This window comes from Crocuta crocuta, unplaced genomic scaffold (assembly GCF_008692635.1).
Source record: "Crocuta crocuta isolate KB4526 unplaced genomic scaffold, BGI_CrCroc_1.0 scaffold288, whole genome shotgun sequence".
NCBI lineage: Eukaryota > Metazoa > Chordata > Mammalia > Carnivora > Hyaenidae > Crocuta > Crocuta crocuta.
In genome coordinates this window covers 3569496-3585456 of record NW_027532607.1, presented here as the reverse complement: position 1 = coordinate 3585456, position 15961 = coordinate 3569496, and the positions used below count along the sequence as shown (strand labels likewise).

The following is a 15961-nucleotide window of genomic DNA, read 5'->3' as shown; positions in this document are numbered from 1 at the left end:
GAATTTAAAAAATGTTTATTTATTTTTGAGAGAAAGAGCTTGAGCAGAGGAGGGGCAGAGAGAGAGGAGACAAAGGATCTGAAGCGGAGAGCCCGATGAAGAGCTTGGACTCACGAGCCATGAGATCATGACCTGAGCTGAAGTTGGATGCTCAACTGACTGAGCCACCCAGACGCCCCTTCATTTTATTTTATTTTATTTTATTTTATTTTATTTTATTTTATTATTTTATTTTATTTTACTTTATTATTTTATTTTATTTTATTTATTTTGAGAGAGAGAAAGCATGTGCCAGAGGGTCAGAGAGAGAGAGGGAAAGAGAATTCTATCGGGCTCTGCACTATCAGTGTGAGGAGCCCGATGTAGGGCTCAAACTCATGAATCCGTGAGATCATGACCTGAGCCGGAATCAAGAGACTTACCCACTGAACCTCGCAGGTGCCCCTCTGGAAACTGTTCTGAAATTGCTCCTGGGCCCTGGCAGGATAGACAGCCTGGCCATGGAGTCCCAGGTGACCATGTAACCTACATGGCTTATCATGAACTGAGTTATCTGTTCTCACTGGCCATCAAGTGCCCAGGAGTGCTCCCTTCGTCAAGAGGACATGGGATAAATAAGAGCAGCCCTGGGCTTCCCTTTGGAGAAGACACAACCATGCAACTCTCAGTATGTTTACTCACATTTTACTATCATCCCTCCTGCAATTCACAACCATCGCCTCCTCGGGAACTCCTATGACCATGTGACTCAGCAGGTCATCTGAGCTTGTTTTACAGATGGTATCAGCGGGAGTAGATTGCTAAGGTGTGATAGTTGCACTTGCAAATGGTCTTGAAAGAACAATGGCAAAAGGCAATCGCCCAGTGGGGAGACCTTTGAGTTGTATTCTTGTGGTTCTTTTCATCTAGAGTCTTTGTACCAGTTCATGGGTCAGGTGATCTGGGGGTTAGATTGGTGACAAGGTTTGGGAGAGAGCACATAGACGAACCTCTCAGAGTAGACCGAGAAAGTAAGAGTGTTTGTGTCCTGTATGAATACTTATCAAAATGCTCCCACCGCTGAAGAAGCTTTAAGCTAGTGGACAAGAGACCCACCTTGTGGATGTAGGTCAGGCTCTTTGTCTCGTCAAGCCAGTGGCCGTTTATTGGAGTCACATGAACAAGGGCTTCCTGGTGAGGCTGACCTGACTATTGCTACTGCTGAGTGCCCATTTTTGAAGAATCATTATAATAGATTCTTTCTATCATGGTGGGTGCAGTGAGTCAACCTCTTTGGGAAGAGGTTTATACTGAATTTGGATTTGCTTTTCCCACCAGCAATGCTTTTTACCATCGCCACCCTAGATGGGTTTACTACAGACCTTCCTCGCCATCACAGTATCTTATACATACATCATGGCACCTGTCTTAGTCACTTTGGGCAGTTATAACAAATTGCCATAGCCTGGGGTCTTTTTTTTTATGTTTATTTATTTTTGAGAGAGAGAGAGCGAGCAAATGGGAGAGCGGCAGAGAGAGAGAGAGAGAGAGAGAGAGAGAGAGAGAGAGAGAGAGACAGTATTTGAAGCAGGCTCCAGGCTCTGAGCTGTTAGCACAGTGCCCAATGCGGGCCTTGAACTCACTGACGGTGAGATCATGACCTGAGCTGAAGGTGGATGCTTAACTGAATGAGCCAACCAGGCGCCCTGGCCCCATCTAATACAGTCACATGGAGAGGTACGGTTTCAACGTATGAATTCTGTGGGTATGCAAACATTGGGTCCATAACAGCATCTGACCAAGGAACTAACCTAACAGTGAAAGGAGGAAAGAAACTGGCTGTCCTGTTAGATTCCTAGCCCTATCGTGGACCCCAACATCTGGAAGCAGCTGGCTTAGTAGTGAAATGGTCCATGGAATACAGCTACCTAGCCAGCTGGAAGACAACAGCTTGAGAGCTTGGATTCCATTTATACTCGGAGCCAGCAGCCCTGGAGGTGCCCGTAACTTTCTCATGTGTTCCTTTTCTGTTTAAATGAGCCAGAGTCAGTTTCCATTGCTTGCAACTAAAAACTCCAAGTAATACAAAAATACCTCTCTTGGATATCTGGCTGGCTCAGTTGATAGAGCATGCGACTCCTGATCTCAAGCTTGTGAGTTCAAGACCCACACGGGGCACAGAGCTTACATAAAAACAAACAAGCAAACAACCTCTGTTTGTGCCATCTGTTGTAATTTTTTTTGGTAAAAGGTCTTCCTCCACTACTAGCTTGCAAACTCCAAAGGCTGTCACCAGTTCTACTATCTTTGTATTCCCTACAGTATATAAAACACTGTGCTTAAAGTTTTTTTAAATGTTTATTTATTTTTGAGAAGGGGAAGGTGGGACGGACAAAAGAGAGGGAAACCGAGGATACCAAGGGGGCTCTGCTCTGACAGCAGAGAGCCCAAGGTGGGGCTTGAACTCATGAACTGTGAGATCATGACCTGAGCCAAAGTCGGACGCTTAACTGACCGAGCCCCCCAGGTGCCCCTAAAAATGTTTTTTAAAGATTTTTTTTTTAAGATTTTGTTTTTAAGTAATCTCTACACCCAATGTGGGACTTAAACCTACAACCAGAAGTCAGGAGTCCCATGCTCTACCAGCTGAGCCAGCCAGGTGTCCCAGAATGCTGTCCTTTACATAGTGAAGGATACAGGTTGCAAACTTGTAGACTCTGGGCTATCTCTGAACTGCATTTATTTTGACCAGTCTGAAGTGGCTTTTAATTTATTTGTAATGCTTATTTATTTTTGAGACACAGACAGAGAGACAGAGTGCGAGCGGGATAGGGGCAGAGAGAGAGGGAGACACAATGCAAAGCAGGCTTCAGGCTCCTAGCTGTCAGCACAGAGTCCAATGCAGGGCTCGACCTCATGAACCGCGAGATCATGACCTGAGCAGAAGTCAGACTCTCAGTTGACTGAGCCACCCAGGCGCCCTGTGTTTGTTTGTTTTTTTAATCAATTTGGTTGCCATATAAAAGCCAATAGATTTTATATGAAATGCACACTTCCTTCCACCTTCTCTTGAAGAATTAGAAGACCTGGCCATCTTACACCCATATTCCCATAGCTGCGCTCCCTCAACAAAGCACAGGTACCTCCATTTGCCAAAGTCTTCACTCCGTCCACTTTATTTACTTTTATTACTTACATGGCCCTTTAAGGCATGTAAATTTGCCACCCTCAATGAAATCGAATTATACTGAGTTTACGTGGCAATTAATGCTTGTATTTTTGTTTTCATTTCACTTGTATTCTATTCTTCTAATTGGGTTGTACTAAGCCACTTCGTGGACAGAATCCTATTTTTCTTTAAATCACTTTTTGGGGGCGCCTGGGTGGCTCAGTCGTTTAAGCATCCTATTTCGGCTCAGGTCATGATCTCATGGTTCAGGAGTTGAGCCTCAGTTCCGGCTCTATGCTGACAGCTCAGAGCCTGGAGCCTGCCATGCTCTGTCTCTCTCTCCCTCAAAAATAAATAAAAACATTTTAAAAATTTTTAGAAAATTACTTTTTGGTTGTCACATATTAATTAACAAAAATTTTTTAAATGTTCTTAATTTATTTTTGAGAGTCAGAGAGAGGCAGAACGAGCAGGGGAGGGTCAGAGGGAGAGAGGGAGACACAGAATCTGAAACAGGCTCCAGGTTCTGAGCTGGCTGTCAGCACACAGCCCAACGCGGGGCTTGAACCCACGAACCATGAGATCATGACCTGAGCAGAAGCCGGACGCTTAACCGACTGAGCCACCCAGGCGCCCTAATTTTTTTTTTTTTTTTTTAAGTAGGCTTCAGGCCCAGCGCAGAGCCCAATTTAGGGCTTGAACTCAGGATCCTGAGATCAAGACCCCAGCTGAGATCAAGAGTCCCACCCTTAACCGACTGAGCCACCCACTGGCCCCTTGATAGGTATTAATATATTCATACAACTTTTTTCTAATCCCAAGCTGACCTTGATCCCTATGAGCCTGACACCTGACTTGGTCTGGAGGTGCCTGACATTTCATCATCATGATTCGTTCCCTGGGCTAAGCTGAGATCTGGTGACTTGTCAGGTAAAGAAATTAAAATTATTTCCTGATAACACAAACGTACAACATTTCAAACTAGGTTTTAGGCGGGAAGTCATCCTTTCTACTGCTAGTAAGAAATTGGAAAAGTTTTTGCTGAGGTGGTCGAGTTTCCAGCTGGGACACCGAGAAAGATGGAAGGAGACTGGAATGTAGCTGCGTTCTGGAATTTACCGGAGGCTCTTCGGGTGGGGATTTTATCCACGGCGTCTGAGTGACTTTCCCTCGGGGTCTGGCAGCCCAGGGCGTGGTCCCTGGCACAGCCCCTGGGCAGTTGTCATTGGGATCAATTTTAAGACTCTCTAGAACCAAGCCTTCGGAGTTTCACATTTCTGGGGGCTCGTCTCCCCGGGTCCCAGTTAATTTCCCTCTCGCGCCAGGGCAGGCGGCCCCCTCCGGACATCCTTTGGCGCTTCCAGCATCAGTTTCCCCCCAGGGGGCGGGAGGGGGACGGGTATGGAGCCGCTCCTGCCCTCCTCTGCGAGCCGGGGAAGAGGAGACGTGGGAGGGAGGCTCTGCTGAGTGCAGGCTCCGGCGGGGACTCCGCCGAGGCAGTGGTCTCCCCAGGCCAGTGCCCCGGGGCACTTCTCAGCACTGCCCCCCTCTCCCCGGCACCGCCGGAGTCCTGGGTCCGGCCGCNCGGGAGCGAGGAGGAGGAGGAGGAGGAGGACATGGTCTCCGAGGAGGAGGAGGAGGAGGAGGAGGAGGACGGCGACGCCGAGGAGACCCAAGATTCCGACGACGACGAGGAGGATGAGATGGAGGAGGACGACGACGATTCGGATTATCCGGAGGAGATGGAAGACGACGACGACGACGCCAGTTACTGCACGGAAAGCAGCTTCAGGAGCCATAGCACCTACAGCAGCACTCCAGGTACCCACCNAATGGAGATTGCATTGTTGCAGTTTGCAGGCCACACACTCGCTCTCTCTTCTTTCCCCCCCCAACCCCCTCTTTTTCCTCTTCAAAATTTGTGCCAGTGCAGTGTCTCCACCGGGCAGGATTGAAACTTTGGCACACACATTTCCATTGCATTCATTTTTCTCCCCATGTTTTGGTTTGCTTTTTGGAATGAAAGAAGCCTCTTGTTTTGCAGACCTCTTTGCATTTCTAATGTGATTTCTTTTAGATTGTTGTTATATATCTGTTCCTTAAAAGGGAATTGAGGATTTAGACAGATTGGGGCACACGGATACTCAAAAACACGCGTCTCTTCACGCTCCCGGCGGTGTGGTTTTAAAATTGTGTTGAGGAAATGGGTCGGTTAGGTTAGTAAGGGAGCCTTATCTGGTCCCGTGTGTTTGTTTTTATTCTGGAGTGCTAATGGGCTCGTGCAACAGTTGCTAGTAAATGGCTGATGGAAAAAGAGCAGCGTAGAAAACCGAACAAAACCAAAACCGATTTGGCAGTAAGTTCGATTCCAAGTCATTTTAGTAAAATCCAAAATACAAGTAAGAAAGCAGTGGCAGCACGCGGCTTAGCTAATTCGATCCCTTTGCTTCGCCTGAGAAACGCAGTTTCGTATCACCTGTTGCAGAAGATGTATGGTTGATCATGCAGACATAATTGCTGAAGGTGAACTTTTGGACTAACTTCTAAGTTACACAGTAGAAGTTCACGGGGATTTATTACAAAATGACTTTTTTTCTTTTTCCCCATTCTGTTTCTAAGGCTAAGTCTTCCTTGGGTCTGTTAATGAATTTCTCCAGGGTGACTTCTTTCCTATTTTCTCACAGAAAGTTTCTCTGGGCTGGTGCTGGGATGCATTTATTTTGTTTTGTTTTTAAACACACAATTGCTGCTTTGTATTAAATAGTCGTTGCAGGTTACTAAATTGTGAAAAAAAATAATTTGTAACAATAACCTACAAGAGTCTTCCTGTATATTTTTGTTAGCCTGGATTAACTAAATTACATTCCAGTTTTGAGAGCATTTACAAGGCAAAGTTTATGAGGAAATAGGATCCTTAAAAAAAGTAATGACCGTGTGTCACTTGCTTTTAAAAGAGACTAGGATAGCCAAAGAGGTTAAATCAAAATGTTTCCATTTTTTTTATAAATGCATAACTCTTAATGGAGGAGTGTGAGTATTAAGCCAGAGTAGGCTCATTTGGGTTGTGTTAACAGCAAGTGCAAAAGGTGAATNGGTTGGGGGAGGCGAGGGGGGGTGGGGGGGGAGGCTGGGAGAAGATTGAAGGGAATGAATCAAGTTCAAGTGTTTAAGTCTTGAGTGTAGAAGGAACTGCATGCTACTTTTCATTTCTTGCTCACTTAGTATCTTTTATAGTAATAGTTTTTACCTTATGAAATCACATGCGGTTCTTTCTACCCAGAATTGAAAGACCCATAGAGACTGAATTACACTCTGAATTACATTATCTGAGCAAGTTTTTTTCGGGCTAGACAGAGCTGAGGGATTTTGGCAGGGTCGTTCAGCTAACTTTGACCTCTCTTTGAGGGACCAGCAGGTAATATTTAGGATTGAGAATTTATGTATATGCGGAGTTAAATTACAATTTGTGTTTAGATTTCCTTTTTTTTTTTAATACATGTATATTCATGTACTTCCATGACATTGTGTTTTTATTAATGATACTTGTATTCTACCTCATAAGATACTTGTCCTGTCTTTATATGAAGTTAAGGGTTATATCTTCGTTTATTAATCCTCTGTCCCTTGCAATTCCTAGTACCGTGTCTGGCACTATGCAGTCACTCATCAAAGATTGGTTAGATACATGATTGTTAGTTAAGTGAGAGCTTGTAGTAGATGGAAGTTTTGATAGTTCTACAGTGGGTGCCATAGCTCCTAAATATTTGGGATTTGGGAAACTAAAAATTAGTCTAAGTAAATTTTGGTAGTGTGACCAGTGAGTGTTTTTAGTAAAAGCAGAGTCAGTGTGTTTTGAACTAATATTTCATATTACTTGCCAGGCATTTTCCTTTCTTTATTGGATGTGGTGTTAACTCGTTGGATGACTTGCTTTTTAAAACACATTATTTCTGAAGATTATTGTAAAAGGGATCATGCATTTCATGGTCTCAACTTGGCTAGAATGAGTAACAGTGCATGACAGTGAGTTGTTGAGGCTAAGCACCAGTTTCATTGGTTTTTATTGTCTGTTCTTCCAGACAATAAAGGCTGGGAAGGAGGCTGTCAGGTAAATGTGTATATGTGTATGCTTGGAAGAAAAAAACGTTCTGGGGCTGATATCCCAGGAGCACCTAAAGAAATATTTGGTGGGTTTGAATCCTGTACTGTCAAAGCTAAAAAAGGATTATTCGTTATTGGTAATTTAGAACAGTTTGATTAATTTTTGTAGACTAGAACTTTGGCTTAAGTACTAACATATTAAATTCCCAACAAAAGAAATTATTCACTAGTCTATTCATATATTGAGTACTATGTAGATAATATGACTGTTCATGATGCAAGGACATTGGTTGATATTACAAGCTTACTTTTCCAAAACCATCAATTTTTTTAAAGTTTTTTTATTTTGAGAGAGAGCATATGAGCAGGGGAGAGTCAGAGAGAGAGGAGAGAGGAGAGAGAGGGGAGGGGGGGGAGAGAGAGAGAGAGAGAGAGAGAGAGAGAATCCTAAGCAGGCTCTGCATTTGACTCCACAAAGGTCTCAAACTCATGAACCGTTGAGATCATGACTTGAGCCGAAATCAAGACGGGCTCAACCGACTGAGCCACCCAGGTGCCCTACCATTGATTTTTTTTTTTAAGTTTATTTTTTTTTCAGTAATCTCTACCCTCAGTGGGGGCTCAAACTCATAATCCTGAGATCAAGAGTAGCATGTTCCACCAACAGAGCCAGCCAGGCATCTCTAAAGTCATAGATTAAAAAGTTTTTTCATTGGAGACTAAATGTTTACCTTTTATGGAGAAAAATTTTAAATAGGTACATAAGGTATTCACATGATGGTATGGTAGAGATGACAGATTGTTAATACAAAATTGAAATCATATAGTTTTTTCAGCTAGAGGCATTTGGCTGAAAAGTCTTTTATTTATTTTTATTGTTTAATTTAGAATTATTTCAGCCCGTATATAGGTTTTTTGATATATTTTGTCAACACATTGAGAAAGATTGTACAGAAAATGTTTCTTAAAATTTTTATTTATTTTTTAAATGTTTGTTTTTGAGAAAGACAGAAAGCACGAGCAAGGGAGGGAGGGGATGAGGGACAGAGCATCTGAAGCAGGCTCTGTGCTGACAGAGCGCAATGCGGGGCTGGAACTCATGAACCGTGAGATCATGACCTGAGCTGAAGTCAGATGCTTAACCAACTGAGCCACCCAGGTGCCCCTTTTTATTTTTTATTTTATTTTATTAAAAAAATTTTTTTTAATGTTTTATTTATTTCTAGGAGAGAGAGAGAGAGAGCGTGAGCAGGGGAGGGTCAGAGAGAGAGGGAGTCACAGACTGAAACAGGCTCCAGGCTCTGAGCTGGCAGTCAGCACAGAGCCCGACGCGGGGCTTGAACCCACGAACCGCGAGATCATGACCTAAGCGAAAGTCTGACGCTTAACCGACTAAGCCACCCAGGCGCCCCCCCTTTTTATTTTTTAAAAATGTTTTTATTTATTTTTGAGAGAGAGCATGAGCGAGGGAGGGGCAGAGAGAGATGGGGACAGAGGATCCAAAATGCGCTCTTTGCTGACAGCAGCGAGCCTGATGTGGGCTCGAACTATGAGCCGTGAGATCATGACCCAAGCCAAAGTCAGCCGCTCAACCAACTGAGCCACTCAGGCACCCTGAAAATTAAAAAAATTAAGTCATACTTGAAACTGAATAGTTTTTTCTTGTAACCTGTGTGAGACTTCTGAGGTATTCTACTTAATTGGAATTATGAGATTTGGAGCCTCTGATGACTTTAGAAAGCCAGAGACCCAGTGTTTTCCTGGGAGAGTAGGTGATTTATGTCCTTTAAGGGTTATGACAGAGGAGCACAGTGGTATATGCCATGAATGAGCTGTAGATTTATCTGAAGCAGCATTTGTTACTGGTTTGGCAGTATTTATTCCAACCAGTGTCAACCAAGTATCTTTTCAGTGTTTGTGTAATTCCTGATTGCTACGAGTCAGCTACAAAATGCAGTAGAGATTTAGTGAAGGATGAGCTCATATCCACTTTGCGGGAGTTGGTGTGGGTCTGTGCTTCCTGGACGGGTATGTGTAAGGTGACGGTGGATAGACCAAAGGAGGGAACACCATGAAGTAAGGCTCTGATTTCTTTTTTAAAGATTTTTTTTTTTTAAGTACTCTCTACACCTGTTGTGGGACTCGAATCCACAACCCTGAGATCAAGAGTCACATGCTCCACCAACTGAGCCAGCCAGGCACTGATTAAAGTGTGGGCAGCCTTAAGTAACCTGGTTTAGCAAGAGCATGAGCATGTCAATAAGAAATAAGCTATAGGAGTGCCTGGGTGGCTCTGTTGGTTAAGTGTCCAACTCTTGATTTCAGCTCAGGTCATGATTTCACAGTTTGTGGGTTTGAGCCCCATGTCAGGCTGTGTGCTGACAGTGTGAAGTGTGTTTGGGATTCTCTCTTTCTCTCTCTCTCTCTCACTCTCACTCTCACTGCTTCTTCCCTGCTTTTGTGCTCTCTCTCAAAATAATAAGCATTGAAAGAAAATTAGAAAAAAAAGAACTGTAAAGATCTGTAGTTGGGCAGTATCTAGAGAACCAGGCAGTAGTGTGTGTACTTTCCGGCTCTCATCTGTAGGATCTGTAGGGTAAATATCAGACTGGATCAGTGATCCTCTGTCATTTTTCATTCCTGGAACACCCAGGGGGTGTGCTGTACTCTCGGCAGCAGCACGCAGGAGCATGAAACCAAACCACCTCAAATCATGNGGTGGGGATCTGGAGGGGTTTGGAGGCACTGAATGGAAGATCACTTCAGGAGATTCCTTAGAGTTCTCCAGGCCTCGACAGCATCAGAAGTGTAGACAGAGGAGTGCATCTCTTACGCCTCTGGAGGCATGGTCATATTTTGAGTGGCAATAGGAATTCAGGATTATAAGGGAAATGAGTGGGATGAGTGGGATCTGTTTTCAGGTATCTGTATCTGAAGATGTTAAATGTGAGAACTGAAAGAAAGAGAATGAGGGCCCCATAGAGTTATTAAAAAGTTGGGCAACATGATCTGTGAGTGGTAAAGCCGTGTGTCTGAGGTCTGCAGGCGTAGAGTCTCCTGTACAGCTCACGTCGCCTTCTTGCCTGGGGTATGTTGGAAGTGGAGCTACGTACTGGAATGTGTATGGGCAACCGGACTGGGGCTGGTGAGGCCAGGAGCTCTGCTCTATTCTGTTGGACTCTCCCTTCTTCCTCAGTACGCTGAGTGCTCCCTGTGACTGCAGACCCTTGGAGCGGGTGTGCCGGGGCCGGAAGCTGGTGATTGTGCTGGGGGACTGGTGATCTGTGTGTCACAGACAGGAGCAAATCCTAGCAGATTCCCTCTTTGCACTGATTAGATTCCACCCTTCTTGCCCCTTAGCCAAGCCCGAATCCCACTTCCTGCCTCCCAGGAGGCATCTCCCAGAAGTCTTCCCAGAGTACCGTTGCTCACCTTGGTCTTTTTTTCTCTTTGAATTTCTGCTTATAGCCTGTATTATGGGCTCAGCTTCCTAGTTGAGCACTAGTTTAGCAATGACCCTCATTCTAATTTTTTCATGCTTTCAGTTCTTTAAAATGGTTAAGCCTGAGGAGGCAGAATATTTCTTTAAAAAACATAAAACTCGTACTAGCAAAATGCACTTTAAGATTGTATCTTTTTAAGTAATCTCTGTACCCATTGTGGGACTTGAACTCATAACCCCAAGATCAAGAGTCACTTGCCCCACCTACTGAGCCAGCCAGGTGTCCCTGCAAAATGCACTTTAAAAGATGGGAAGTAAAATCATACAGAAAGAATGAAAATGCATATCACTAAATGTAATTATGTTTTAATTGTTTTGTTTATTAGTATGTATTAAATTATTTTATATTTTTCTAGCTATTAAGTTCTATTACTCAAATCTGTTTTGACTACTGAATGATTTTTAGAAATAGTAACAGTAATAGCTAACATTGATTGGACATCTAAATTACTGAATTTAAAATCTCAAACAGTTTTTATTACTTTTTAATTTTTTTAATGTTTACTTATTTTTAGAGAGAGCGAGCGAGCATCTGTGCGCAAGCACATATGAGCAGGAGAGGGGAAGAGAGTGAATTCTAAGCAGGCTTTGCACTATAAGTGCAGAGTCCCACTTGTGGCTGCATCTCACTAACCATGAAATCATGACCTGAGCCAAGATCAAGAGTCAGAGGTTTAGCCAACTAAACCACCCAGGCGCCCCAATAATTCCATTTTTTTAATGGTCTTTAAAAAAAAAAACCCTTTTTTAAAAAAATGTTTATTTATTTTTGAGTCAGAGAGAAAGCGACAGAGGCATGAGTGGGGGAGGAGCAGAGAGAGAGGGAGACACAGAATCCGAAGCAGGCTCCAGGCTCTGAGTTGTTAGCACAGAGCCCGACGTGGGACTTGAACCCACGAACCATGAGATCATGACCAGAGCTGAAGTCGGACGCTTAACCGACTGAGCCACCCAGGCACCCCTGAAGTCGGGCATTTAACTGACTGAGCCACCCAGGTGCCCCAACAGTCTTTTTTTTTTCAAAAGTTTATTCATTTTTGAGAGAGAGAGAATGGGGGAGAGGCAGGGAAAGAGGGAGAGAGAGAGAATCCCAAGCAGGTTCCATGCTGTCAGCACAGAGCCCACTATGGGTCTTGAACTCACAAACTAGGAGGTCATGACCTGAGCTGAAAACAAGAGTTGGACGCTTAACCAACTGAGCCATCCAGGCACCCCCCAATAATTCCATTTTTTAAAATGTTTTATTTATTTCTAGGAGAGAGAGAGAGAGAGACAGCGTGAGCAGGGGAGGGTCAGAGAGAGAGGGAGTCACAGACTGAAACAGGCTCCAGGCTCTGAGCCGGCAGTCAGCACAGAGCCCGACGCGGGGCTCGAACCCACGAACCGTGAGATCATGACCTAAGCGAAGTCGGACATTTAACCGACTAGGCCACCCAGGCGCCCCCCATTTTTTTTTTTTTAATGTTTTATTTATTTCTAGGAGAGAGAGACAGCGTGAGCAGGGGAGGGTCAGAGAGAGAGGGAGATAGAGACTCTGAAATAGGCTCCAGGCTCCGAGCTGGCAGTCAGCACAGAGCCCGATGCGGGGCTCGAACCCACAAACCGCCAGATCATGACCTAAGCGAAAGTCTGACGCTTGACCGACTAAGCCACCCAGGCGCCCCAGTAATTCCATTTTTTAAAATAGCAGCTTTATTGAGATGTATACCATAAAACTCACCCTTTTTTTAAAGCGTTTAATTCAGTGGTTTTTAATATATTCACAGAGTTGTGTAACCATCAGCACTCCCTAATTTCAGACCAGTTTTTCATACCCTCCCGCAAAAGAAACCCATACCCATGGCCGTCACTCCCTCCTCTCTCTCTCCCTCATTGCCATTCCCTGACAACTATTTTCATTGTGTGTTGGTTTGTCGTTTTTGGACATTTCATAAACATGTAATCATACAATATGTGCCTTCTTTCACTAGCGTAATGTTTTCAAGGCTTGTGCATGTTGCAGCATGTAGCAGTACTGTGTTTGAATGATACTCCATTATATGGACATACCACATTTTGTTGATCCGTTCATCAACTGATGGGCATTTGAACTGTTTCTACTTTTTGGCTATTATGAATAATGCTGCCATCAACATTTGTGTATAGGTTTTTGTCTCGACAGTGTTTTTGTTTCTCATGGGTATAACCTAGGAGTGGAATTGTTGGATCACTATAAATACAGTCTTGATAAAATCATTTTGATCAGACATTTTACAGTAGTTCTAAAATAGTTCTTTTAGGATGAATGAGAGCTGAGTTCTAAGGCTTTCATACTTTCTGTGATTTTTGGATTGCCTGAGGTCAGTTAGGAGAATTTATTCCGGAAGGATTTGTCAGAGAAGGACTAGTGTACGTGGAATCATACCATTGATTTCCACGCTGTGAGTGTGGGGACTTGTGGTCAGGCTCCCGCATGGTGCGCCCGCCCCAGAGCTTTAGGCCATCATGATGTAGGAGAAGCTGAGGAGTCTAATGCATTTTGTGTGTGTGTCGAGGGTCTGGAGAGGTAGCATGTAGCATAGAGATTCAAAGTGGAGAGTCTGGATCAGCCTTCGTGAATTTGAATCTGGGCTCTGTGGTGAAGAGGCCATTTGCTTAACACTCAGTATCTCACTTTCCTCAGTTGTTAAATGGAGATATCATAGTACTTAATTCAGGGTGTTGTGAGGATTAAACGGTTGGTACATGTGAAATGCCTAGGACAGTGGCACATGGTAAAGATTCAACAGATATTAGCTATTATTTGTTATTGATTAGCTGTTGATTTGTTCCTGAACTGAAGATGGAGATTCTGTGAAGATATAAGGACCTTAATCCTAGTCTAGTGAGGTAGTACTTTGTTCTATCAGAAGATGCCATCTGACTCACCAGGTATAAATATTTTGAGGACCACATTTAAGTAAAAATATGCGTTAAAACAGAGCTTTATCACCCCCCTTCCTTTAAAAGAAATATTAAATGTTTAACTTCTCCATTTGAAAAATTTAGTTTACCTAACATCTGCTTTTATTCCAGAACTGTTATAAATAATATATTTACTTCAGTTATTTACAGCGGTCAATTAAAGTATAGGAAGCATGCTCGATACTTCCAACTCTTTGGTAGTTCATGCTGCCTCTGCCTGTTCCTTCAATACCAGTTTTCCAGGTTTTCAAACCAGCCCACACATGGCCCTCTCACTGTCTCCCTTCATCCCCAGGGAGCTCATCTGTTTTCAAGTTGTTTTTAAGAATTGTGATGAAAAATTATAAAAATAGTGCAGATTTACTCTTTTGGGAAAATACACATAATACAACGATGAAAATTAAAATCTGTAATCTCACCAACCAAAGAAAACTACTGTAATGTTTTTATACCATTTCCTATAACGTGTTTTTACCTATGTATTTTTAAAAAAGGTACAACTAGGATTATATTAAACAAACTGTTTTTCTTTGATATATAGCAAGGTTTTCCTGTATCGTGGTCTTTATCAAGGTAGTATATGAACACAGGTAACATAAATTAAAATTGTATTAAAAGACCATAGTGAGGGGCGCCTGGGTGGCTCAGTCGGTTGAGCGTCTGACTTCAGCTCAGGTCAGCTCAGGTCATGATCTCACGGTTCGTAGGTTCCAGCCCCGCATCGGGCTCTGTGCTTGGTAGCACAGAGAGCCTGGAGTCTGCTTCGGATTCTGTGTCTCCCTTTCTTTCTGCCCCTCCCCCGCTCATGCTCTGTCTCACTCTGTCTCTCAAAAATAAATAAATGTAACAAAAAAAAAAAAAGCCCATAGTGAACAAAAGCAGTTCCCACTGGAGACCTCTTCAAAGGCAGTGGCTTTCAATTCTTGTAGCTGTACCCCCACCTGAGTATTTACTACAGTATTTTAAAATAATATGCTTATATTTGGTTTATCAGTTTTTGACATTTCTCTTTTGACTTTGTTAATGATAGATGAAGATTTAGCTTTGCTATAATTACCCTTACTTTTTCCATATCCTCTCATTATAGTCATAACATGATTTTTGGATAAATATTGACGAATTGATTACACTATCATAACTATGTAAATATTGACAGTTGAACCAAATAATGTGCTATAATTATGATTATTATCACTATTTTCCCGGAGTTGCCTTATTTTTTCACTTGATTAATGTTCTGTATATCTAGTCCAGTGCACTATAGTCTGTAAAATATCTCTTACTATTTTCTAAACTCTCAAATGTAACAGTTCCAGGGGTAACTGGCTGGCTCGGTTGGTAGAGTGTGTGATTCTTGATTTCAGGGTTGTGAGTTTGAGTCCCACGTTGGGTGTAGAGATTACTTAGAAATAAAATCTTTGAAAAAAAAGTAACAGTTCCATGTTTTTTCCTTGTTGATCTCCCTTCTGCACTCACCATTTCTGCTTTTACCTGAACTGATTGCTCTTGTAGATTTTTGGAACATCACATTGGAACTTCTTTTTTGCTACTTCCCTATGTAGATTCTGTTTTTTGAGTCCTACATTTTTCCTGATCTACTTCTCTTTTTCAGCACAACCTCTAGTTGCTTCCTAGGAATGAATTGCATGAGAAATAAACGTACAAAAAATCATTTATGTTTGAAAATGCCCTTTGTGGGGCACATAGGTGGCTCAGTTGGTTAAGTGTCTGACTTCGGCTCAGGTTATGATCTCACGGCCCATGAGTCTGAGACCCACATTGGGCTCTGGGCAGACAGGTCAGAGCCTGGAGCCTGTGTCAGATTCTGTGTCTTTCTTTCTCTGCCCCTCTCCAACTCATACTCTGTATCTTTCCCCTTCAAAAATAAATAAACATTAAATTTTTTAAAAATGCCCCTTGTGACTCTAATACTTTATAGATAGCTTGGCTGGGTATAGGATCCTAAATTTAAAAATAAGTTTCACTTGAAAGATTTGCCTTATTGTATTCCAGCATCTAGTGTTGCTGTTGAGAAGTCTAGGCCCATTCTGATTATTTTCTTCATGTGTAACTTGTTTTTTTCCTTTGTAAAGTTTTTAGGCTCTTTTTACGGTCTCCAATTTTAAGAGGTTTTTCAGTAATACCAGATCCCTTGATGCAGGTCTTTTTTTCATTAATTGTGCTGGGTGCTTGGTGGCCCCCCCTTTTTAAATTAAAGTTTTAAAAAATTTTAAGTAAACTGGACACCATATGTGGGGCTCAGACTC

The 15961-nt window shown here is 42.8% G+C and overlaps 1 protein-coding gene across 1 annotated transcript in view; it reads left to right on the top strand.

The window, feature by feature from the left end:
- BPTF (bromodomain PHD finger transcription factor) overlaps window positions 1-15961 on the top strand; it is a 190425-nt gene that overhangs the window by 45950 nt on the left and 128514 nt on the right. The window contains exon 5 of the mRNA XM_077780359.1: window positions 4453-4969. Within this exon, the coding sequence (XP_077636485.1) occupies window positions 4453-4969 (517 nt within the window). The remainder of the gene's footprint in view (window positions 1-4452; window positions 4970-15961) is intronic.